This window comes from Schistocerca nitens, chromosome 1 (genome assembly GCF_023898315.1).
Source record: "Schistocerca nitens isolate TAMUIC-IGC-003100 chromosome 1, iqSchNite1.1, whole genome shotgun sequence".
Classification (NCBI taxonomy): domain Eukaryota; kingdom Metazoa; phylum Arthropoda; class Insecta; order Orthoptera; family Acrididae; genus Schistocerca; species Schistocerca nitens.
Window position 1 is genome coordinate 274,579,029 of NC_064614.1, and position 26,911 is coordinate 274,605,939.

General features: G+C 38.8%; 1 protein-coding gene across 1 annotated transcript in view; it reads left to right on the forward strand.

The window, feature by feature from the left end:
• The window catches only part of LOC126248107 (catalase), a 64,472-nt gene extending 44,497 nt beyond the window's left edge, over nucleotides 1–19,975 (forward strand). The window contains exons 2-10 of the mRNA XM_049948786.1: nucleotides 12,452–12,632; nucleotides 12,935–13,076; nucleotides 13,480–13,630; nucleotides 14,589–14,768; nucleotides 14,858–15,049; nucleotides 15,413–15,565; nucleotides 15,671–15,903; nucleotides 16,614–16,746; nucleotides 19,648–19,975. Of these exons, the coding sequence (XP_049804743.1) occupies nucleotides 12,452–12,632; nucleotides 12,935–13,076; nucleotides 13,480–13,630; nucleotides 14,589–14,768; nucleotides 14,858–15,049; nucleotides 15,413–15,565; nucleotides 15,671–15,903; nucleotides 16,614–16,746; nucleotides 19,648–19,752 (1,470 nt within the window). The 3' untranslated portion in view covers nucleotides 19,753–19,975. The remainder of the gene's footprint in view (nucleotides 1–12,451; nucleotides 12,633–12,934; nucleotides 13,077–13,479; nucleotides 13,631–14,588; nucleotides 14,769–14,857; nucleotides 15,050–15,412; nucleotides 15,566–15,670; nucleotides 15,904–16,613; nucleotides 16,747–19,647) is intronic.
• The last annotated feature ends 6,936 nt before the right edge of the window (nucleotides 19,976–26,911 follow it).

Genomic DNA, 26,911 nt, shown 5'->3' on the forward strand with positions numbered 1-26,911 from the left:
AACGACATCTTTTTACAGCAGCCAGTGAGTGTTGGATAGCTCGGAAGCCCGATGATTGTTGTAATGATTTTCTTAAAAAATTTTATGGCATCTGCTTACACCCATAATAAGAGCATAGCTTTTCATCAAATTGTTAATACTCAAATGATTTGGTATGTTGTATTATGAAATACACATGTCGTATCAATTCCTTTGTCTTGCACAAAGTATATGTTCCTTAAAAGTGGTCACCATGAAACTACTAGCCACTGTGCCCGATTAGACGCCATTACGTTAAATGTTGTCTGAATACGAAATTATATAACTAGGCAATTCATCAAGGTGTAGTTTCGAAGGCTAAAAATGTTTTACCAGCATTCTAGAATCAGCGGTCACTATGTACGCAAATGAATTTGTCACCTGTCTTATATCAGACGTAAAGAAAACAAAATATTTCGCTGCAAAGGAGCACGCGCAACTTCCGCCATGAAACTCGCTGACAAAGCCAAAGAAAACTCTGAAATTTATAAAGTTCGACACTTGGCTGCGGTAATCTGAGACTAAAACGAAATGGCCATTATAGCCGTCCTTAGGCCCTTAACCTATAGCAACATGCTTCTAGTCCCAGCAGGACACAGTTTAGCACGGGCGCAGAACACCTGCTCCGGAAGCTGAAAAAGGGAGAAAAGTTGCCTGAACTGAGTTGCCGTGTTTGTATGGTACTCGTCCACGGCAAGGTTCGATGCCTCAAAACTGAGGTGATGCACCCTACTTCTACATTTTAGGCAGCTGGTAGAGATATTATCGTGTAGGATTTGTTTGCACGGTGTAAAATGTAAACGCCTACGTTTATTGTATCTAAGCAGAGAACGATACAGGAACCTACTGCATGATAAAGTACACCATAAAGTACGCCCAACAGCATCCTGCAACCGACCTAATACTTTAGATATCCCGAATTTTCGCAATAGTTTGAAGAACATTCCACTAAAAGTTCTAGCCTCCTCATGAATACTGAAGATAATTCAAAGTCTCTCCAGATACGAAGAACACAGGCTTATCAGTAATAAACAGATTAATTACAACCTCCTTCCACGTGATTCTACAGTAAGACACATGCAGTGTTTTAGTTACGCTGAACTGTGGAAGACTTCGAAGGCACTGGTGTCCGTCGCCTCTTTGCTTTCTTCGGTCAGTAGGAGAAACACGCTTACTGAAGCATAAAGCGACCAGATAAGATTCTAACATGCTTAAAAATGTACTGACGTACGAGAGTTTTTGAAATTTTTATTCTCTGTATCTACTACTTATCTCATAATTGTCTACATTCCTAAGCCCAAAAAGAGGGCTGAACATGCTATAATAAAGTCAAGATGGTTTTAAATGTTGCTAACCGTAAATAGGGAGAGAATATTGCCTGATAACTACATATTTTGCAACTTTGGCTCGTAAATAAGCAAAGTTCAGCTAGCAACCTTGACTGAAGTGGACGTGATAACTGTATCAAGAGCGAAGACAAGTTGCTAATCTGCAGCTGAGAAAGATACGGGCCCGCTAATGTACTCAAACAAGTGATAGCATTTAATGAAAATTCGTCGTTAAACTAAATGCTCCGAATTTGCGTATGCAACTTGTTACTTCTCTTTGGCATAAAGATCGCTCAGATATGTTGAATAAACTGCCAACACTTGTCAAGAGTATAGTTTTCCTTAAGTTTTCAAACACGTCACTTAAACTGATTACCATTGCTACTTCGCGCTTTCGACACCTTCATTTAATTTTTCAAGTTGGGCACTGTTCTTGGGAAAGTGACTGTTCGTAAATTCAACTTTGCCGCCTGTCGTACTTTCGCTGTACAGCCAGTAGTTTAAATGGCTTTCGACTTGACATTTCCAGACGAAGTGCACAGGTCCTGGTTATGCAATTTCGGTGTTTGCAGCAACAATAAAGCATACACTTGGGGGACTAAAGTTCCCATCGAATATGTACTCTCCAGAATAATTTGTAAAGTGTCATTTGAGTTTGCCAGTCTTGTCAAACTGCTCACTGCTCTTAAAAAAAAAAAAACTACACTCCGCACGAAGACTGCATGAGAATGAATCTGATGAGTAATATTTTCCCTGTTCATAAAATGCGATGTTTTAGTAAGAGTGGTAGTACAGAGCGTAGCTGGGAGAATTAAATTACTTGTTAAAATAAGGCATGCTTAAAACACATCCAGTTAGGAAATTTGTGTATCTACATCCGTATTGTGCAAACCACTGTGAATTGCATAGCAGAGTACGCTTCCCATAGTCACCAATCAGGATTTCTTCCCCCAATATAAGCGGAAGGAGAGCGAGGAAAATGCTCGTTTTATACTCGCTGCATCATGCGGGTGTGCTAACACCACTATAATTCACGCGCTTGTCTGAACTTATAGTAACACCGTATAATGGCTACGGTAAATAGAAGCAAGCGTTCGGACTTTGCAAAGGCATTTAGAACCGTTAATACAGACATGCGCAAGCTTAAAGGTTCGAGAGTGAAAAAAGCTGCTGCGGTATGGTTCAAATGGCTCTGAGCACTATGGGACTTAACTTGTGAGGTCATCAGTCCCCTAGAACTTAGAACTACTTAAACCTAACTAACCTAAGGACATCACACACAGCCATGCCCAAGGCAGGATTCGAAACTGCGACCGTAGCGGTTCCAGACTGTAGCGCCTAGAACCACTCGGCCACTCCGGCCGGCTGCCTGCAGTTAAACACAATCCTCTTCCCTGGCCATTTAGATAATACCATTTAGTTTGAACATATTTCCGTATAAACTGTTTGAGGCTATCTCAGATCCATATTTGCCACTTGTCTCGCTTAATTTGCGTATGAATTATAAAATTCAAACTACAGCAGCAGAAAGCACTGACATTGGTCCACCAGTGCCTGTCAGGTAAGATAGGTTTTGTTAAAAACTGAGCTCTGGAAGTGCATTTCACTCCCGCACTATTCGTGGAGAGGCGATTGATCTGTCATTGTGAAACAAGAGCACCAGCGCTTAATCAGAGGATCATGGAACGGAATGCTCACATTGGATCTAAAAATTATGAAATTGAATGATTGCAACGGAATGTGCGACGCTAAACACCCAGGACGAAAATGCATCACTTGGAATGACGCAATCGGAGGAAGTCCTCGGATATGGCAAAAAGCCAGGCGACGTTACTTGCAGCAGTGCATAGTTTTTCGCTGTTAAATGGATGGCGCTCTGTGTGTAATTCTGTTGTCGCTGTAACTGCCATTCTGGTTTCAGTTTACAATCACTCCATTCGTTAGTTCGCTTCCGATTGAGTACGCGTGCCATTGAATCTACTTATTCGGTGTTAATTGAATTAGGCAATAAAGCTTGGTGTTCTGCGTAATCCATTTTCTCAAGCTGTTCTTATTCATAATGAAAGAGCATTTCAGCGCGATGCAATGTTCGTCCGCTACAGTTAAGTGGTTTAGATAGTAAGACCTTAGAATGTCTTCAGAACCTGAATGTTTGAATGGCGGTGAATGTAGGGCAAACTGCACACTGAAGGCAGTTCGCCTTGAAAGCAGCAGTGAAAGAGTTCGGCGACCTCGCTCTCAATATGCACTTGCAATGCGGCCAATCAATCTGATACTGTATACAAGCCTTTTCCTAAAGGTCGTGTGTGCAAATAACTTGAAACTAAACCGATTCATATTACTAGAAGTAAGAAAGGGAACGGTTTTCGTCCAGCGGGAAATTGACTTGCCACTGGTAGTGTGTAGTAATGTTTATCTAAATCTGCATCACCAGAAACCGCTATTTGCGATGCCCTTCTGATGATACTCAAATTAGCCACTTGCGAAGCCACAGCAATACGTAAAAATTCTTATAGACTATCCGTGATCATAAAAAATTTGTAATGCAGAAAGCTTGTCATTATTCCACTTGTCGTTCTATATTTGTGCCCATTTACAACATTCAGATTTATTTGGCAAATGATGAAAATAAAAACAAAAAAATTCAGTGCTTATATTTATTTATTATGCTTAAAGAAATACAATTTAGTCAGTTTTAGAAATTTTTGACAAAAATTGTGAAAATTATGAAATGTTGCTTACAAGCAACATTGCCAGCAGTAGACCACATTTATACATATTATAGAAAAAAGTGTTTGCCAATAACCTCAAGCAAAAGGTTTCCTGTACGTGAATAATTTAGTTTATAAACACATTTATGCATTCCTGCTGTGTAATAGAACTGTTTCATTTTCCCTTCTAGTTCTTGCAATGGAATTTTTGAAAACAGTTCCTCTTTGGAACGAAACACAATACTAGATTGCATTTTGAACACAAGACTGTTGAAAATCCAGATGGACAATAACAACGACCTTTGGGACCGTATACAGGCCAATGCTCCATATTATCAAATCGGACATCTTGTGTAACAGTCGGAGCTGTTGGCTTCCTCCTCTTCTTTTGTGGTGGTATTATGTCTATTGAGGGCCTCCCTACTTTACTTTTCCCTGAAAACATCAAACCATTGGCAATATTTGCCCTGAATGACTTCAGTGAGGTCTTCTTGTCCAGAGAGTCTCTTCGAAATACCAGCCAGGCATTTACAACATTCAGATCTAGCATAAATCCAAACAATCTCATGTACCAACACCTAGTTTTCATTGGTACTCTGTAGAGCTCTATCAGCATACCAGCAAGATCAACTCCTCCCATATGCTTGTTGTACTGACGTACAATACTGGGACAGGGCACATCAATTCTTGTTTTTTCATTGCTGTCCCATCATTTACTGTTGAGAGTGGTTGGACACCACAAAATGAGCTTGCAAGTGTCACGATTTTATTGTTTTGAATATCTGCCGTACGCATATGTAATATACTAATGGCACATGTCCCAACTATGGGCAATGTTGCTCACAGGCAACATAAAAGTTTTATACTATTTACGTAATTCAAAACAATATTAGATTGAAATATTTCTGCTGTAAACTCACCTCTGGGTATTTCTTGAAGAAAATCTGCTAATATTACTGCCAATTTATTGAAATCCACTCTTTCAGAAACAAAATAAGGCACCCCTGTTGCTCACACGAAGAGATCTCTGTTAACACCACTGCACAAACTGCCATCTCGTGTGGAAAACCTTGAACTATTACAACAACTGGCATTCGCAGTGTGTAAAGGAACGTTGCCTGGAGGAATTATGCCAGTAAAAACCACTGGGAAGTGTTTGTTGTCCCATAAGGCCAACGTAAATTTGACGTAGCTTGAGAGCAACGCTGCCAAATAAAGGGTTAACAGCATTTTATTCCACTTGGCACTGTAGTATTGTTATATGAATTAGCGTATTGGCCGCCTATACCAGTGGTTCTCAAACTTGGTTGGCGGCGGAACCCCATTTGAGATAGTAAATATTTTACGGAACCCTAAAATAAACGAAACCTAGTTTTATTTTCATTCATTATTTATAATCATTCAATGAAAATCGTGCAAAAACAGATACATCATACACTATTGACTTATTAAACAATATCTAAAGCGACACAGAGTGATATATTGCGGACACTATATCCTTGCAGTCGGCCTTGACCGTAAACAAATAAGAAATATGACTGTTCGGGTGAGCGGTGCGGTGAATACGCCCCGACCCCCTCTCGAAGAACTGCCATCCTACGCCCGCGGTCTGTGCTTCCACGAAAGCAGAACTGACATAACGGTCATATTTCAAAATTAGAAAAACGAAAAACAAGAAATCCACAACATAAAGCAAAGTGGACTACACAAAGCATTTGGTAGTGCTACAGCACAATTGATTGCTGCAGTTGGCAGCGTTAGTTCAGGCCCGACCTATACGTGCATCTTATGGAACCATAGTTCAAAACACCCCCCCCCCCCGCCCCCTCTCTGAAACAGCCACTATATACTGTCCGCATTTTACAATACACAAGTAACCCTGTATTGTTTTCCATTGTAAATTGATAAAATTGTTTCCATTTAATGGGAGGTATGAAGGTTTTTAATTATTTTTGACCAACTGTTTGTCAGGCTTGATAGCAGTGTGTTGAAGGCGCATTTCAGATTCAGCATCCAGTCTTTTACGATATTTTGATTCTGTTGCTGCATATAATTCAGTTTCGTACAAGTATGTTGTTACGAACGGGATGGCAAAAGTTACAGCCTGTGTGGCATCACACAAATCCTGCACAAAAATATCATAAAGGGCCCTTGTTTTGAATAATGGATCCGTGCTTGAGTCGGATGTATCTATAAAGGTTTCGTTTAACATTTTCTGGCGTCTGCAAATTCTGTAGGAAAGGATTCTGCACCGTTCTGATCTTCAGGAAAATCGGTCTCATAAAATGCGCGCATATCGTGGGGAACAGTAGACAAATTCTTCAGATATTTAATTTGGTAATTCTGCTGTCTTACCAGCGAAAACTTTAGTGTTACCGAGCTTTCTACTACCCTCTTGCCAACACTAACAATCCAAGTAATCTATTTTTAAGGGTGTTATTTTGTTATCAGTACGCATATTGAAAACTGTTACTGTTGTCTTTGTAAAGACCGACTTAATTCATATAATTTTTCCAGATACATCTTCCAACAAAATTAGTCTGAACAACAGTCACATCGCTCAAACGGTCTTTCAATTAAAAAGAAACGTCAGTCATAAAAGCTAGTAGTTCAGCTCGTAGCTCGGTTACTCGTGTTACGGTCTTAACCCGAGATAACAATCTAACCTCGGTGTGGAGCAGTAGTGTTTTATGTCTGCTCCCATTATCTGCACATAGTATTGAAAACAATCGGCACTGAAGAGGGCGTCACTTAACGTAACTGATTATTTTTACTGCTGGCTCAAGAAGCAATTTGACGGCATCTTCTTTATCGCGAGTGCTTGTCTGTGCAGGATACAATATCTGGAACTGCAGTTTACAACTTTACTTTTTATTAGTGATACCGCCCCTGCTGTATCCAGTCATTGCCTTGGCCCCAACTGTACAAATATCGATAAAATAGTGCCAGCGATGTGGTTTATTTCTGTTATCGGTAAGATGGCTAGTCCTGTAACATCAGTCGACGCCTACAATTACAAAACGAATTTGTGTTGGTGTCAAACTAGTTCTTGTTTGATAGAGCCTGCGACAGCGTTAATTCGACGCGAAACAGTTTCGTTCGAAAGCGGCACTATAAGATTATGATCTGCAGATTTTTCATTGAGCATACATTGTTTTTCATCTGCCACTCATGTTTATATGAAATTCTCAGCGATAGTGTGCGCTTCACCCGCCTGGTCACTGCGATAGATGACCAAAGACGAGGCGTGCTTGTTTTTTTTTTTTTCCATTCAGTTTGCGTCGCATACTTCAGTTTTCAAGTTTATTAATAATTATTTCGAACGAATAAAAGTTTTCATTCTTGGTTTTACAAGCGGGGTGTGTAGTTCAGCATATCTCAGCTTGTACCATGGAACTATTCGGAAGTAGCTTGCCACATATTAATATGCAAAGATGTCAGCCGTTAGGGTCAAGAAATCCAAGACAGTAAGATTCTTAATGTTTTCTTTTTTCACCTTTAATGTGTAGTTACACCGTCTACTCGAGTACGGCCTGTAGTGTACGGCGCGGGTTTATACAGCCCCGGCCAGTGAAGCAGAGACAGCGAAGCGACAAAACCCTTTGGGGCAGTTACAGGTGTTTGTGGATGAGGGAGATAAAAGAAAAAGCGTATTGGAATGTTTGTGCCGTGTGTAGATGGGGCAAAGATATATGTATATAAAGCATCATCACGGCTGCTGCTTGCCTGCACACACGCACAAGCGACGCACTCCGATGCTCGACTCGCTGCGGCTCACATCGTTACCGTCGCTCGCGCACGCCAACGCCACTAATCCATCGCCATGTCCGGACGCGGAAAGGGAGGCAAACTTGCTGCTGTGGCAAAACTTCTGCTCACGCTGGCAGGAGACGGCCGCGGCAGCAACAAGAAGCAGCGCAGCCGACCGCAGCACAAGAGGCTGCCAGAAGATGGGACACGTCGCCAGGACGTGTAGGGACGCAGTCGCGTGTCTGAAATGTGCAAAGGCACATGATACACGCGACTGCGACAAGCCACCACACGTCGCGCCAACGTGCGTCAACTGTGGCGGCGCGCACGCCGCAAACGCACGCAGCTGCGCATATCTGAAGCAGCGGACACCAACAACCGCCAAGAAAGCGGTACATGAAGAAGAGGCAGCCGTCCCGCCACCCCCGCCCAAGTGGGAAAACGGGGCGGCCGCAATCCCGCCCAGCGCCGCTACCGACGACGCCGTGGCCGCCTTCAAAGCAGCGATGGCGGCAGAGAGAGCGGCAATGCAGGAGGAGATCGTCGGTCTCCACCGGTAGCTGCAAGAGTTGCGGGAAGAAATCCGGACGACGCAAAAGAAGACACCCGCCCCCATTGTCACCCCCACGGTGGTACGACAAATTGGGGTGGATGTGTCCACGCAAACGGACGTCGCCCCGGAACCTGTAGCAATAAAAGAGACCGGGGAGACGCCCATGGACGTGGTGCAGTCCGTTCCGCCGCCGCCGCCGGATGTGGTGAAGAAGCAGCAGCAGCAGGAGGACAAACAAGAGGCGGGAGGGATGTACTCAGAAACCATCCCCTTCCCGGACGTCACCAACTTCCCAGCGGTCCTGAAGAAGATCGCGACCATGGTGCGAGATGGGCGGTACGACGTCCGAAGAAAACCGTACCTTTTCGCGGAAGCGGAAGGGAAACGGAAGCCACCACTTCCACACCGGCCGTTCGAGCTTCGTGGCGGATATCGGGCAATTATGCTCGAATTCGTCACGAAGGAGGACCTGCACACCATAAACTCCAACCCGATCTTTACGCTGCTTCATCTTGGAGGACGCGGTCGCGCGGCTGAAAAAATAAGTTGGAGATGGAACGAGGAAGCTCACACCCAAGCTGGAGTCCGCGCTGAACAACATAGCGCGGGATGGGAAGAACACCTAGTACCACAGGAACATCCAACGTCACCTCCAGCATGCCTGCATGCTGGCAACCAGGATTTACGGCCAGGCAACACGCAAGGACCATCCAGAACGAGAGGCAACACCATTCCAACCCGAGAGGATCTTGGAGGAACAGCTGTACCAAGCTTAGACTCCATACCTCGGGCCAAGGTTCAGGCCCATATGTTTAGCGTCAGCTGCTTGCCTGTACCGTCGCTTCAATCAGCGACCGCGCAGAGTGTCAGCATAGTTTGCGCGAATAGTATAGAGTCGTCACATACCTACTCTTCAAAGCTAAATTCATTTGCATGTAGTTTTTGATCGTAGCATTATTGAAGATGCATTATACAGCTTGCTGTCTCATTTTCGCTCTGGAATAGGAAATAACTTTTATAAAACCAGTATTGCTGTGATAAATTAATATGAATTGTTTTTACCTGCTTGTGATGATACTTGATAAGCTTTGTTCTTTACATCTACTCACATTATCCGCAAGTCACCATACGGTGCAGGATGGAGGGTAATTCATGCTACTAGTAATCATTTACTTTACTGTTCCACTCGAAAATAACGAGGGGAAAAAGACTGTCTAAAAGCCTTCGTACAAGCCCTAATTTCTCGCATCTTATCTTCGTGGTCCTTACGCAAAATCTACATTGGCTGTGGTAGAATGCTAGTTCTCAAATTCCGCAATAGTGCCCTCCATTTGATATTTAGCATTATCAATTGAAACTTCTTGTGTCTTACCTTTTTAGTCGCCCATTTCTTTCGGGAGTGCTGCCTTGTAGCTCTGACTTAGTCTGTTAAATTCTGGATGTGATGTGAATATCTGTATACAATTTAAGTTCTGCTGCATTTATGAAGGTGTGCTGAAGAGTAATGCCCCAGAGTTTATGTGAAAACTCTTAAAGCTTTTTAAATAAAACTAACATTATTAATGTTATACGTCTTTATTCTTAACGTATACAAATTTATTTCTCAGTATAGTCACCCTGACGACAAACAAGTCTCTCCCAATGAGAGAGACCAGTTTGTTGATACTATCTCTGTACTAGTAGAATGTTCGATTTTGTTGACGGAGCCACAATCTCCCCTCTGCTTGCACCACTTCATCACTATCAAATTGAAGTCGTCAAAACTATTCTTTGTTTTGTAAATTGACGAAAATGGGATGGGGGTGAAGTTGGGACTATATGGAGGATGATAGGTGACCTCCTGTGTTCATTGCTAGGTATCCCTTTATTTAGGTATATATTATGTATGTATAACTTAAATTACAAAAATATAAGAGGAAGGGGCATTATGTAACTCTTATCCTTTTTCCTCCAAGCTGGTCTGCAGTTCCCTTTTGCTCTGTGAATGGGTATTTTCAGGACAGCTTCCAGTTGCCAGGAAGTAGTCAACAACAGTGGTAGCCACTACCTAGTAAATGAGACTTCATTAAAGAAGTTGCTCAGACACTACTGATTTCAAATTAAACATAATGTGATGCGATTTACTCGTGAAAAGTTGGATAAAAGAAGCTTCTGTCTTGGCCACCTGTGTAGTGTTCAATGTATAAGAAAAATAATTAGTATCAGGTGTTGCTATACAAATGTACTTAACATTGATGTAGTGTCTGACTATTTGTAATATCACTCAGGCTTGTCTGTATTTTAATAGAGTAGTTCCTTTCTGGGTTATAGAAATTTAAATAAGAGCAAAATATGGGAAATAAGTCCATTTAATATGAAGAGCTTTAATATAATTTTGGAGGGAGGAGGGGAAATGGGAGAGTCCTCTCATAGAGGCAGCTCTTATCGTAGAAGCGGTGAGATTTTTATATTCATAATTATGTCCAGGTGTTACGAAAACAAAATTTTGACTTGGCTCCCAAAGAAATACTCAGGACCATATATTGGTTTGAGCAAAGTATATATTCAGAGTTGATTTAGTTATTCACAAGTTCCATGGATCATAATTATGATTTCTTGCCATGATGTGACATACTTCAGTTTAAAACTCTTCTTGTTCAATGTTAAACACTGACATTGGTTTGCAGCAGTACACTATTCCACTCTTGTGTGTACCTCCTCCTGCATACATAAAGTATGTAGCACATCCTACGTAACTCGTCAGCTGCTGCCCATATTACACCTTTGCTTATCGCCAGGGATTCCCTCCCTCAGCCGCTTCTTCTGCTATTGTTCCAATGTTATTGTTTCTTAATATTTGTCTGAGAGAAATCTGGTTTCTTGTATTCTTTTCAGCATGTCTTCACTGGCAACAATATCTCTTCAGCTAATCTTATGTAGCAGCAAATTTAAAGACTTTTAGCTGTCTTCTCTCTTGCTTCATATTGTAAAGGGTCACACTTGTATTAAGGACACTCCAAACAAATGCTATATGAACCCTTACTTATTTCTATACTGTCGTTGCTGATGAGAAAGTTCTTTCTCAAGTGAAACACAATTTTGGCCCCCCCTGTATTCTGCTCACCATTTCTTTCTGGTTTCTACCTCCCAAATGGGTAAATTCCTCTATCAATTCTAAATCCTCTCTTCTGTCATTCTTAGAGTTTCATATTCTTGTTCAGTACTGCATACCATCACTTTAGTCTTTCTTGTGCCATACTGGTTACAGAAAACTTCATTTGTTGCACCAAGAATCTTATCTGGATCTTGTCTCCATAACCACAGCAATAGCATCTACATATTGCAGCATGTCTGTCTTTTGTCAAGTAATGTTGACCCCAGCCTCACTTGCTGCAAACTAAGTATATAGACTTTCTGGATGTAAGAATTGAACATGAGAGCAGAGTCCACACGTTTGTCTTGTGCTATTTCTAATTTTTGCTTCTCATTCCTTATTAAAATTCCTAATCACAGCCATTTTATTATTACAGAAGCTGTTTCTTTTTTAGACCTGCTTTCTTCAGCATTCTGAAGATATGTCAAGTAACATTATCAAATGGCTTATTGAGCTCTAAAAAGGCAACACAATTTTTTTTAAAATTCCTTTTCTTATTTTTTCTGTAATTGATTTTCAATAAGAAGTATCTGTGCCAGAATTCTTCTTGTTACAAATCCTTTCCAGAGGCCAAATTGAACTTTGCTGAGCTTAGCCTCCTCCCCTTCTTTTCAACTCTCCTCAGAATTACCCTCAAGAAAATTTCTGATTATGTGATAAGAGGCTTGAAGTTTGATACTGCCAACATTTTGTAGCTGCTGCCTTTTTCAGAATGGGAATCATGATACATTTCTGGAAGTTGGCATATCCTCCGTTGTATAAGAAGACAATTACAGTACACTGTCGGAGAGAAAATTATGGCAATATGCTGACCATTTATGTAATTTCTTAATCAGTATAAACACCTGTGACTAGAATATTCTGTTCCATCTGTGGATTTATCCTTATACATCATCTCTGATCGCTTAAGAGATTGTATTGTTAGTCATAACTATTTTTCTTCTTCTCATATCCACAGTCAGAAGAAGACCAGGGGAAAATCACAACAGGCAGTGGTAATCCTGTTGACAGCCATACAGCCAGTCTAACAGCAGGTCCAAAAGGACCTATTCTGCTGCAAGACTTTACGCTTATTGATGAACTTGCCCACTTCGATCGTGAACGCATCCCAGAAAGAGTTGTACATGCCAAGGGTGCAGGTAAAAATTTATGCCATGATAATGTGAAATTTTGTTGTAAATAGCTGAGACAAAGAAAGATTGGGAGATGTGGAACACACATACATGCAGTAGTAAGTTTAACGTATGCTTAAATTTATATTAAATGGCTAAACTGAAGAAACAATACATTTAATGGAAGAAGCCTAGTTAGTCTCCTTTGATGATTAGGTAATATGTGCTTGTCTTTTTATTTTTTATAATTGTATTTAAGAAATTATTTTGAAACACCCATAATAAACACTGCTAATGATATATTCCTTTTCTTTTTTCCCTATGTTTAGGTGCTTTTGGGTACTTTGAAGTTACACATGATATTTCAGCTTACTGTAAGGCAAAAATATTTTCTGAAATTGGAAAGAGGACACCATTAGCTGTTAGGTTCTCCACTGTGGGAGGTGAGAGTGGGTCAGCTGATACTGTAAGGTGAGATTTTGTTTTGGTAACTGATTACTAAAATACTAAAATAGATGAGACAGGCAATATTGCCTCTTATAATGAACTATCAAATTTTTATTAATTCCTATATTGTGATGATGAAGTGTTGTTGTTTAAAATACTGTTCAATATCTTTCGGATTTTCATTTTAACTCCTGAGAATAATGAAGTGATTTAATAACTTAAAAATGTTATATTTGTACTTTTGCTTATGGAGAATAAAATTCTTATACTTTTTGATGATTTAATTTTGTGTCAATGACTCTTCATTGATTTCATCCTGATTGATCACATATTTATTTCATTAGAGTGAGTCTAACTTAATTCATAGAAAATGTGTATTTTAGTAATTACACAAATATAAATATTGAAATATTATAATTATCTGCAGGGATCCCCGTGGATTTGCAGTCAAGTTTTACACTGAAGAAGGTATTTGGGATTTGGTGGGCAACAACACCCCCATCTTCTTCATAAGAGACCCAATATTTTTCCCAGTCTTCATACACACTCAGAAGAGGAATCCAGAAACTCATCTGAAGGTTATTATTAAAAGAATATCATTTTAATTTTTAGAGCTCTGTTACGGAAACCCTAAAGTTACACTTGGTATATAAAAATAATAGGGTGTATTTACTTGATGAAACTTTACGATCATTTTGTTTCTTAAAAACTACAAAGAGGATGTTTGATACTCTTGTTCAAGCTTATAAGCAAGTTATTATTGTTCAGTTGTTCACTTCATAAAATTCTTATTAGTTTTTTATGAAGAGTCCTTTAAGAGCATAGATTTTTGTTCAACATAGGAAGAAAGTAAGTACAAAAATTCCTGATGTGTAAATGTTAAATTCCTACATAACATACCAAACTTTAAGTGGACAGCCTTTTAAAATTATCATAATATGCAGAATATTTTAATGTAATTGTATTACACCCTTGCAAATATTCTCTTACATGGCACTGGACAGTTTCTTTTTCAAGTTACTTGTACTTGAAATGCAGGGTTACAGCATTTGCTAGAATTATATTTCTGAACTGATTCTCTCCTAGTGTCCCTTAACTGTACTGTATCACTGTCTTCAGCTGTGTATATTTGCACTTCTAGTAAATTCTCAAATATTTAATGTAATTAAATTTTGTTCATTTCTCATTGCAAGAATCACTTTTCTTTACTTAACAAATCTATAAGCATTTAACAAATATTTTGATATATTTTGTATACAAACTACACAAATACATGTAGATGACACCCTATTTGTATTACCAAGTATACTATATATAAAACTGGTTGAGTAGTATTTCATATAAAATCTTTAATTTCACGAAATGGAAAACTGACTTTGTTTCTTACTCTTTTAGGCAGTATATAGGCCCTAGATATGAAACAGGGTTTGATTACTGTTCTTGAAGATTTCATTTCTCTCCTGTCTTCAAATTCATCCAACTTACATTTAGTTGCTATGTTTAAGTGTTTGTTGATGTAAATAATTTCTCTTACAGGATGTTGACATGTTTTGGGACTTCATAACACTTAGACCAGAGAGCACCCATCAGGTCATGTTCCTCTTCTCTGACAGAGGAATCCCAGATGGATATCGCCACATGAATGGCTATGGTTCACACACGTTCAAGTTGGTCAATGCCAAGAATGAAGCTGTTTATTGCAAATTCCATTATAAGGTAATGCCTGATCTTTAAATTTCAGAGTAGTACGGAAATTATATTATCTAGTTTGATAATCATATGCAACAATGTGTTTCCTTTTCCAGACGGATCAAAAAATAAAAAATCTTCCAGCAAAACAGGCTGGTGATCTATCTGGAAGTGACCCTGATTATTCAATCAGGGATCTCTACAATGCTATTGCAACAGGAAACTATCCCTCGTGGACTATGTACATACAAGTCATGACGTTTAAGCAGGCTGAGAACTGGAAATTCAATCCATTTGATCTCACTAAGGTAAGGGACCTTTTCAGCAGACAAAGAGTATAAATCACAGTTGCTTTATTGTTTCACTTATTTTTAGATTTGGTTTTGTTACTCTGATTAGTTGGTTTGCCTTACTTCAAACCAAAGTTTAATGGTGTAATTTCAGTTGTTGATTCAAAAACTCTTAATGGTACAAGTACCTTATATCCATTCTATCCTTCATCATTATTACTATACATGTGATTTTCTCATTGATACTTTGTATTCACTTTTATGAGATTATTCTCAAGTTCACAAGAAAAACTGTGTGACGTATCTTTTCATTAGTTTCTACATTATACAGTGTTAATACCAGTACAAACTTCGCAGTACATGAAATAATATTTTATTTAGGTTTGGCCACACGACGAGTTTCCACTCATCCCAGTGGGCAAAATTGTGCTGAATCGCAACGCCAAAAATTATTTTGCAGAGGTGGAACAGATAGCGTTTAGTCCTGCCCATATGGTTCCAGGAATTGAGCCTAGCCCTGACAAAATGCTGCAGGTAATATATTGCTCGAGTTGACTGTCAGTCAAGTGTTCTTTTTTGCACTTTCACATAAAATACAGTAGGTGTGTTTTACCACTAATCTGGTCTTCATATTTTCAGGGAAGACTGTTTTCTTATTCTGACACTCACAGACACCGTTTGGGACCCAACTATTTGCAACTGCCTGTGAACTGTCCTTATCGCTCGAAGATTGCAAACTACCAACGGGATGGGCCACAAGCTCTTTACAATCAAGATGGTGCTCCAAACTACTTTCCAAACAGTTTTGGGGGACCCATTGAAGTTCCAAGTGTTGGTCTTTCGAAGTTTACAACAGTTGGAGATGTCCAAAGGTAAAACTTACTTGTGCAGAATTTTTGATAAGAATACGTACTGATAAAAATTTGAATATATGCAAGCAAATTGCAACTGTTACTAGAGAAAAAAAATGTCCTCAACAGTTTCTTTGTGATAGAGTGGTTACATGAAAGTCAGATTCCACATACTTGAGTATATTTAGATTTGTGTTGGTCTCTGATATCTAAATGGATTTTCCTCCCTTTAAAAGGAACATAATGATATGCTTCTTTGAATGGCATTGTTAGCATAAAACTTGGTTTAGCATAAAACTTTATTTCCATTAATTTATTACAACATCCACAGCAAAATACTGCAGTACGTAAAAAGGAAATTTAGAAGCCAATAGACAGGCCAGTCAGTGACCACCAGCAATGCTTAACATTAGATCAACTCATTTGTCAAAAAATGTATACTCAAATGATTTCTGAAATACATAGACGAATATTAAGCTCAGTGGTTGACATTCTAGATGTCTTTAATGAAAGCCAGGAGGGGTTACCATCACTTATGATGCTTTTTCCACACTGAGCAAGAGTTCATTTTTAGACACAGCCTGGTGAATCACTGAATTACTCTTTCAAGGGAGCTGTAACTGCAAATATCTCTAAATCAAGAACAAAATTTTGTGATGATGTTTCTGCTAATGATAATTTGTATTTGTACATAAGATTTTTCACTCTATAAAAATATAAAAAAATTGCAGGTACAACACAGATGATGATGACAATGTATCTCAACCAGCTGTCTTCTGGAAGAAGACATTAAATGAACAAGAACGCCAGCGTCTTGTTGACAACATAGTGGACCACTTGAGACATGCTGTAGGATTCATTCAGGTACAACTAATTCATCACAAATTGAACAACCTTGTGTCCTCATAAGTAGCACATTAAATACTAATAAATATTTTTAAAAAGGCTTTCTGGTTTGGAGTTTAATTCAGTTAAAACTTTTAAGCTGAGAGAGCATTTTTTGAAGTACAACGTTATTCATCAGTGTTTTGTCCTAATCATTTGATGCAGTTAATGATTTATCTTTGATAACACCCTGTGGAGAGAGAGGAAACATCATTGAAATGCTTATACTTAAACCATAGCCTCTTACCCTCAAAGTTTTAACTGAAATATTTATCTTGTTTTTGTATAGAACCTTAACATTAGTCTACAATGTATTTCAGGAACTTACAATAATTCAGAAAAAATTTTTAATCAGTTTCCTCGTTATAGCTATAGTTATTTATAAAGGCCAACCAATGAGTAATATAGATGCCTCTGTAACCTATGTTGTTATTGTTACACTGTACAGAATATATTTTGTGACGGTTTTCATGGTGTCTGTGATGTGTTGGATGGCTAAGAATTGGGGCTTTCACTGATGTAAAGTCCAGATGTCTCCCATGTACTAACTGAAGTTTTGCTCTTTGTTTCACTTTGATCAAATCTAGTATCTCACAAGATGTGTCAAATTGTTGATTCTTGTTGATACAATCATCCAGAAGTTTGTCCTAGTTAATGTCCTTCTCCAAATGGTATGCATATAGTGAAGATTATTTTGTACTTTAATTATCCATTTTGTGTTTGCCACGTACTTCTCAACAAAGTCTTTCTGAACTACCTGTCCCCTCCAGAAAAAAGGAGAGCAGTTAGTTCAATGGTAAAAGGTTAAATCTCAAATGAAACTGCCAATTTCAGACACTTGAAATTGGTTAAATGAATGACTGAAATTGGTTATAGAATTTTTTTTCATAGTTTCAAAGATAAAATGTACAACAATAAAAGGCAGTTGGATTAGCACAAAGACGTAGTGGGATAGATAGTATTAGGAAGTGCCAAAGTTAAATGGTGGATAACTGTCAAACTAGTGGAGAAGCGGTATTTAATACCAGTGGTCTAATCAGAAAGACGTTGATAGCAATTGTGCTGTTTCACATAAAAATTACAACTGTGATCATAGTAGTGTTGCTGACAAAGTAGTTTTGGTTACTAGAATTAAGACTGAGGCATTTGTTACACAAGGATGGGTCACTGGATTAACATGACCAAACTAACTAAACAGGAAATTGACAGGATGAGAATGTTGCGTGGTTTGAGCGATGAAAACAAACTGATATGTTGGGAAGAATGAAACAGAAATGCTTTTGTGTAACTTAGTGAAGCTAACACTAAGTTGTAAACAAAATAACATAAATGTGAATTGTTAGGATAAAGGTATATTATTTTTTAATATACATTAGGGGATCTCACTCTTTGTGTTTTTCTTCATTGTCTTGACTTTGGTTTCCTTACTTCATCCTTGAAATATTGAATCTAAAGATTAAGTAAGGTAGGCATTTTAAGCCTCAAAAGTTAAGTAACAGTTTTTAAATACAGATGAAGAAATTACACTAAGATGAAACTCAGCAAGATTATGCAATTTGCAATAAGATGTCAGGGTGGAAGTATCCAAAATAAACAAGCCCTAACTCGCAAAGTAATTATTATATAATTTATGGCTTAAATGGTGCAAAATTACATTCCACCTTTTGCTCCATATAGCCTGGAGTGTGTTTGGTGTAACTGTTGGCGTAGCATCCCATATTTTGTCTTCAGGTGTTGACAGCTATCAATCTTAACCTGGTAGATGGTTTTTTTTTCCCACATAAATCCTTAAGAAAAAATTCAATGGGATCATATCTGGATATGTAAAAGGTCATGTAGTTGGCCCACCTCTTCCAGTCTACCTCCTGGGCATTTTGCTATTCAGAAATTCCCTACCAATAAGGTGGAAACATGGAGTTCTGTCCCGCCAAAAGATAGTTCCGTGTTGTAGTTGTGGGAGGGCATGCTGTTCAGACAATCCGGGTATGAAATTCATTGCTGTCAGTAGTAGTAGTAGTGGTAGAAGTGGTAGTAGTGGTAGTAGTGGTAGTCTGATAACTGTGTTAAACATTTAGCTAACCTAAACGTTGACTTTCATGATGTCCCTCGCCAGTTCGTACATCACATGTCACTTTCCACTGCCCCATATTCTACAGTTGTAAACAACTCCAGCAGTTGTGTGTCTCACCAATCCTTTGTAGCATTTCTAATGTTTAGTCCATACACACAACTTTGCCAGTAGATTTTATTGTATGAATTATTTTAATCTTTTACGTTTTTAGACAAAGAGTTTCGTCCAATGCATCATTCACTGTTGAACATGGAATGTGTAACTGCAAACTAGCAGCACATAGAGATTCACGTGGGCTACATTGAATCGCTTCTGTAATGCAATTGAAGTTTCCTTCAGAGGAAATGGTTTTTTCAGGAGATTTTACACATAACATGCTACCTGTGGTTCTAAGTTGATTGATCCAGAATCAAATGCTTTTCATCTTGAACACCTTTCAATTGTACACCCAGTATATGACATTTACAAAGTGATGACAGTGAATGTAGTGAAGACTCTAAAAATGAAGTTCCAATTTGAACAACAGTTTTGAAGACTTAAGTATCATTTTATGGCACACTTATTTAGAGGATTTTGCTAAGAAAATCAAAACCCTGCAAGTATATGTAATAATACATGGTTTTTCATGATGAAACTGCTGTTTCTGAATACACAAAATATATTTTCTTGTTTCCTGCTTTCATTTGGCATATTGAGTAGAACAAATTTGAATGTAATCTAGTGAGGATAAACTAATAATAAAATAAATTCTGTAACATTTCACAGTGCTTATGCCAAACTCCATTAATATGCATTTCTTATCTTTGCAGGAGAGAGCAGTCAAAAATTTTGCAAAAGTTGATGCTGAATTTGGGAAAAGACTTCTGGAGGGTCTTCGCAAACACGGCCAAGGCAATTTCCAGGCCAATCTGTAAATGAACATAATTTGCAGTGTTAAAAGATTTGGTGTGCAGTGGCTTCAGAGTATTAATACTTTGTTCAGGGGACCACAGACTGCAACTACTGGCCATTTTAGATGTAATCATTTTTCTTTATTTAGCAAAGAATATCTACAATTGTAATTTGAATAGAGTTGTGGTTAAAAAAATTTCCACATGTAATTTGTACTTTTACACAATAAATAGGCAGTATACATTACTCAGAATGTTTTCCTACATCCAAACCTACAATCTTCTTTCATAATACAGAGATCTCTTATTTGGATAACAACAATATTAACTAAGATCAGTCACTAAATTCAGATTGTTAAACTGTGCAGTTTCATTCTTAATTTAGAAAGAACAACTCTTTCCTGAGGTGGAACAATACAGGTTATTTGTTCTGACAGTCTACAGCCAAACTTGACAAACTTGACAAATTTGACACACCATTCGGATAACTTTTCAATAAAATAGGACTAATCACTAGGATAAGGATGATTACTTTGTGTGCAGCCACTCCCACTTTTGTATTCCTGCTCTCACAATACCATGTTTACCGCTTTCCATCTGACTAACATAGTTGTTTTACTAAAACTGACACCGATAACATTACCAAGTGAGGTGGCACGGCACCCAGCACACTTGACTTTCATTCAGGATGACAGCAATTCAAAATGCTGCCTGGCCATCCAGATTTAGGTTTTCCATGGTTTCTCGAAATCACTTCAGGCAAATAACAAGTTGTTATTCTGAAATTCTAATTTATGCTCAACCTCTAATGACCTCATCCACAGTTACTCTAATCTTCCTTTCCCTAATAACATTGCTCATAAAGTAGTGGTAAAAAGCAAGTTTTGTAAAACATATATACGCACTTGACATTTGTTGATTAGCAACTTTAGCACCAACAGGTTGTTCAACTAAATGTCCATGATTCGTGTAACAGGTTTCTATTATGCCACGCGTGAAGCTATAACAGTGTTATATGTGAACAACTGTCATTGTCATTTATATAAGACTGTGATGGGCAGTAATCTTCCTCCCTGTATTTTGATAAAATATGGGCTTAGCAGTAGCAAATCTGTCCATTTAAGGGATTAGCCCATCTTGTATCCACAATTATATTGTAGGTTTGGCTTCGAAAATTCATAGAACCTTTGGTACTGATTAGGATTAAAATGGGTGGAAGACATTTTTAGATTTAGAGAGAACTTTTGACTGGACTACTCTCTTTGAAATTTTGAAAGTAGCAAGGAAAAAAATTCTGGGAGTGAAATGTTATTTACAAGTTATACAGAAACCATAAGTTAAGTCAAATGACATAGAGAAGAAGCACAAGGAATGAGATGTGGTTGTAGCTTATACCCAATGTTACTGTCTCTAAACTGAGCAATTGTTACAAGAAACCTTGGAAAAATTTGGAACAGAATTGAAGTTCAGGGAGAAGAAATTTAAAACAAACATGCACACATTGAGGCTTGCCACAACATTGTAATTATTTTGGACACAGCAAAGGACTTTGAAGACCAGATGATCTGAATGGCTAGTGTCTTGGAAAGAAATAACATGAACATCAACAAAAGTAAAACAGTGGTAATGAAATGTATTTGAATTAAATCAGATGATAGAGAGGGAGTTAAATTACCAAACTGAACACCAAAAGAAGTAGAAGAGTTTAGCTAATTTAATGCAGACTGAAAAAGGAGGAATGTTTTAACATGTATTGTACTGAATAATTTCAGCTGCCACCAGAACTTGGGCAATGAGATCTTCTTCTGACTGTAAAGGAGTTCCATAAACACTTCCTATAGCATAAAAAAAAAGGCATGAGGGATTAAATCTCGTGACTGGTAGCGAAGGAGGTGGTCCATCTCAACCTACTCACCTTTCCCCATGTGTTTGGTTGAGAAATTAGCAGACACTATGTGCAAAATGCGTGAGACTACATGCTGATGGATGGATGGTGGAAAATATTCCAATAGCTCCAGCAGTATCTCCAGCGGGGCTCACCCGGTTAGCCGTGCAGTCTAACACACTGCTTTCCAGGCAAGAAGACATGCCGGTCCCTGGCATGAATCCACCTGGCGGATTGGTGTCAAGGTCCGGTGTGCCGGCCATTCTGTGGATGGTTTTTAAGGCGGTTTTCTATCTGCCTCGGCGAATGTGGGCTGGTTTCTCTTATTACGTCTCCTTTACACTGTCGGCGATTGCTGAGCAAACACTTTCTCCACGTACACGTACACCATAATTACTCTACCACGCAAACATTGGGGTTACACTCGTCTGGTGTAAGACGTTCCCGTGGGGTCCACTGGGGGCTGAACCACAAAATAACCCTGGGTTCAGTTTGGGGCGGCGGTGGGGTGAGTGGACTGCTGTAGCCTGTTGTGGGTTGTGTACCACTGTGGGCTGCAGTGGGGATGAAGCCCTTCCGTCATTTCTAGGTCCCCAGTTCACTGCAGTTCTCTTCTACATGACAAAGGATGTCCTCCAAGAAGCTGAGAGCAGCTCATTGACGGAGCATCACAACTAAACCTCCTAGTTGCTGCTGTAGTTGTAATTTAATAAAAATGGTATGTTTTGGATTGAGGTGGTCTAGGAAACATTATTGGTACACTCTGCTGTGTTGTCCAAACAAGCCAGGGCAAAAGCACCATAGGTGCAAAGGTGCAAGCTGGTGCCAGTGCCATAGACTCGCCACTTGAAAGAGTTCCACCAGTGCCACAGGCGGTGCTGAGGATGAAGATATCGATTTGCCTTGCCAGCTGAGTATAATCAGTCAATGACTGGATGACAATGGACAGAAGCCTACTCAGAAGATAGAAGAGCAGCTCTCACTTGCTTGGTTACAGAACATCGTGCAGGGCTGACTTAAAACAGGGAACACCATTTAGTGAACTCTTAAAACTGAACAGACAGACGTTGCTAAATTACATTTGCTATGTACTGTGAAGTTTACCTATGACTATTTACACGTAGTGTGGGTGTGGGTGTGGGTGTGAGACCCATCTCCCCTGCCCCATTTAAATTCAAACATAAAAGTAACAAGAAATTTTACTAACTAGCTTTGAACTTTTGGACAGCAAGTAGAGAAACTTTAGTACCAAATAAAGCACTACTATAGAGAAAAGGAACTGCAGGGGCAACTGATATTGATTGCATGGGATTCTGTTACATCAGAAGACAAATCTTCATTGCAGAAGATGGTGGGAGAATGTCTTCAGCACATGGATGTTTCAAAAGTTGGAGTGCAGCCTTACATTCCTAGCAAACCTACAAATATCCCACTTTTCAAGAGGGACGGTTATTAGCAATGCAGAAGCAGCTAACCAGTTACTTATGAAAGAGGGACGTGTACAGACTCGTATGAATTTACATTTTATTGGCAAATTCTCATAAAGATGAAGTGAGGAAGTAACAGGTATGATGGCACAGTATAAAGATAAAAAAATTATCTGCCCTCCAAAATCACCGTGATAACACTACCATTTTTGCAAGAAGTAACTGCTCGTGAGGCTAATTTTACATGCGCCAGCCAATGACAGTACTTTCTTCGTGAATATAAGTCTATCAAAGATACGAATATAGAGTAACAAAAGTTGACAGAATTTGAGTATGTATCAAAGATGCTATAAATCAAGCCTTCCAAACTAAACGAAGTGTGATGGCATACAAGATTCATCTAATTCGATGAAGCTTTCAGTACCCTTTCTGATCACTGCAGCAGCTGAATGGTAATAAGAAAACAGGTTCCTCCTGGCATGTGATATTGATGTATATTAGTTTCCTGGGACTTTGCAATTGAAACTTTCCTGCAACAAGTGATGTGTGTACTCAATGGAGTACAAAGGTTAATCTCATCTGTTGGGTATTATCTTTGTAGTAATATCACAATATACCAAGGCAATGTGGACAGGGAGGTGAGTGGGAATCATTTGATGACTGTAGTGGGGATGCACGCAAAAAAACTGTTGCCACTAAGGTAAAAACCACACTGACATCTGTGCATATACATGTTATTGATATGTACAAGGCAGCTGCTCCTGGTATTATCAATTCCAAAAATACTAATTTTGGGTATTAGAGCCTATAGTGATTTTAGATTTGACAAGTTGACTGCCGAGTGGCTGCCAGCAATCCCTACTAACACTGGCCTGCCAGTGAAACATCAGTCACTAAGCATGTGGCAGTCAACAGGTTAAATAGTGATGTTTGCAGGCAGCATATGGGTGCACTGTAGTAAATGCTAAGTGTTACGGTAAATACAAGAGTGTTCTCATGTGACTTACTGGAACTTTTGGAGTTAGCACTGTAGAAGCAGTATTGATTAACTTTATACTGTTGAACAGGGCCAGCCAAGGCATGCCAAACTTCATGCTTGCAGCACATGTTGCCACTAAGCTTTACTCGTTCCTTCATGGAAGTATCTGGAACAGTGCGACATTTCATTTAGCACTGAGGAGTGGCATTTTGCACTTTGCACAACTCTGAGTTCAAAAGAATCATGGTGTCAGTGCTGTTTCCTTTCACTATTTGCTTGTGGCACGAAGGACATTCACAGGTCCAGTGGCTGTTTGCACAAAAAGAGGCAGTATAGTGACCTATCGTCACAATCATTTAAAATGAATGGGAATGACAATGATAGAAAGAGGGATGAGAATTATCAAATCGTGTAAGTGACAGGTACTGCTTATTTGCTACAAAATGACACTATAGTACCATGCAGAAAAATTTAAACTTTTAGGTAACAATATAAGACCAAAAAAATTACAATAATCAACAGATAGGTTTCGTTGTTCTGTGCCTCAAGAAGCACCTTGTGCTAAATTTGGAGGTATGAAGTATGTGAAGAAATTGGTGGTACGAATAGCAAACTATCTGAAGTCGTACTCATTATTCCATTTTCAGTTGCAACAATTTTCAATGGAAATGGACAAAGAGTATGAGCCTGCCAATAATTTTTTTTATTTAAATCTCTATTATTGAATTTATGAAGGGGAAAAACAGAATGCAGGGCAGAGACATTAGAATGTCCGGAATGGACTGCAGACTTCGCATTTTAAGTGGACTTGACTGCACACTGCCCACAATAAGACATTGCGAGGTAACTTATTTCTCATTTGATGGGTACGCATTTAAAAGGAAACTTGCGTTGTAGAAGGAAGACAATCCAGTTCCCTAAGCTCATTGGCTTTAAAGAAAGCCTGAGGTTTGAAGAATTTGAGGAGGAAGTTCGGGTCAGTTACACCAAACAACACTCCCATTTTACAGTAGTTCATTTATTCACCTCTTTACACAAGCAAGGCTTACACAGAACTAACATGGCGGTTTCGCCCAAAGATAATCTTAGTTTAGTTCGAAGACGATACTCAGATCGATGCTGGTGTCGACCTCATCAGCGCCACAAATTTTTTGTGCTCTTCGAAAACTTACAATAGTCTTTTAAAGGTTTTGAGGACACTGTCAATCTTACATCTTATTTCAAGACCGTTTGCCATTTCAATTGCAAGCACCCCTGTGCATGTGCAGATGTAACTGATTGACCTGCAAGGTTAATCCAATTTTAATTACAAATCTTTTTACATTAAAATTGTTTAGGACATCTACATTGCTTGTCTCAGGTAGATTTTCCATGTCTCTCTAATGAGTTGCAAAATTGCCACAATATTTCAATCGACGTATTCATGTGAAAGACCCTTTTCTGATTATGAAACTAAATAAGTCACAATTATACGGCAACTTGAGTGCAAAACTCTGTGTAATTGTGTGCACCTGTCTGTATGCCGACAGTTTGTACCAGATAAAAATTGTCGTCTTCAGCCTGCCAAAAATAATTAATACTGTAAACTTGTTTTGTTTGTGATCTATGTTGTTGAGAAATATGAAATACAAAACCAAGTCACAGGCATTATGCCTGTACTGCCATTTAAATGTGGTGTGTTCGCTGTTTCCCCCTCTTACCCCTCTTTGTGCTCAGACAGCCTGGCATGGCGATGGGAGAAATGTGAAGTGAGGCTGAGCAATTTGGCATGGGCATGGCCCATGAGCCGAAATCTTGGCCACCACTGCTGTAGACATATCATAAAGGTACAAATTCATATTGTAACAATATTATGAGAAGGAGATATTGTTACATTCAATCCTGAATTTTCCATTGTTTGATTCAAAATCATATTGCACATATTGCTAGAGGCCAAAAATGACCCAATCCAAGTCATTATTAATAGCTAAAGAAGAATATCTCTCAACAGATAGTCGCTGCTCCGTTCATCACCCTGCCTGCTACCATTAGAGAATAGTCTAAAAATAGACTGAAATCACTCGCCATTGTAATAAATATTGTTATGCAATCAAGATTGTTTTAATTTTTAGAATACACCCCACAGATATCACTGTCCTCTCAATAATATTTACAAAAATCATTATTAAAAGCCTAACACAAGTAAAAATCAATTAAAGAAAGAGAGGGTGAAATGAGTCATCCCAGCAACATGAATTATGCTGTGGGGAGGGGGAACTGCCCCCTGCCCAGTGATGTACATGTATAAGCTTAAAAATTGCCTTCACCAATGCAGCTGGATTTTAGGTCCTGTACAACACTACAGCGAATAAAATGCAATGTTGAAAATGCATAAGAGGAAGAATTATTTTGAAAACCATGCAAAACTGGTCCTGTATGTATTTTAGAGCTATAAGATGCAACTACTTTTCCATAAATGAAGTACACTTCTATTGTCTATATTTATAGTGCATAGCAACTCAACAGAAAACATTCCACTGGTAGCTGAAAGCTCAATATCCTGGCTTTCCATGGGGAGGATACAAGATACACTGTGAAACATATTTCTGTCTTGACAGCTGGATATATACTATATCACCTGCTATACAACAAGTAACATTCCTCCGATGGTGGTGATGGTGATGATGATGATGATGATGATGATGATGGTTCTGTCTAGTAGAAAACCGAAGATCATCAAAAGCTTATCTAAATCATCTACATACATATTTTGAAAAACACTTTGAAGTGCATGACAGAAGGTGCTTAGCATGGTTCACATGTTAAACTTTTTTGCCCTTCCAGTTGCACATGAAGAGTGGGAAGAATGACTGCTTAAATATCTCAGTATATGCTGTAATTAGTCTAATTTTG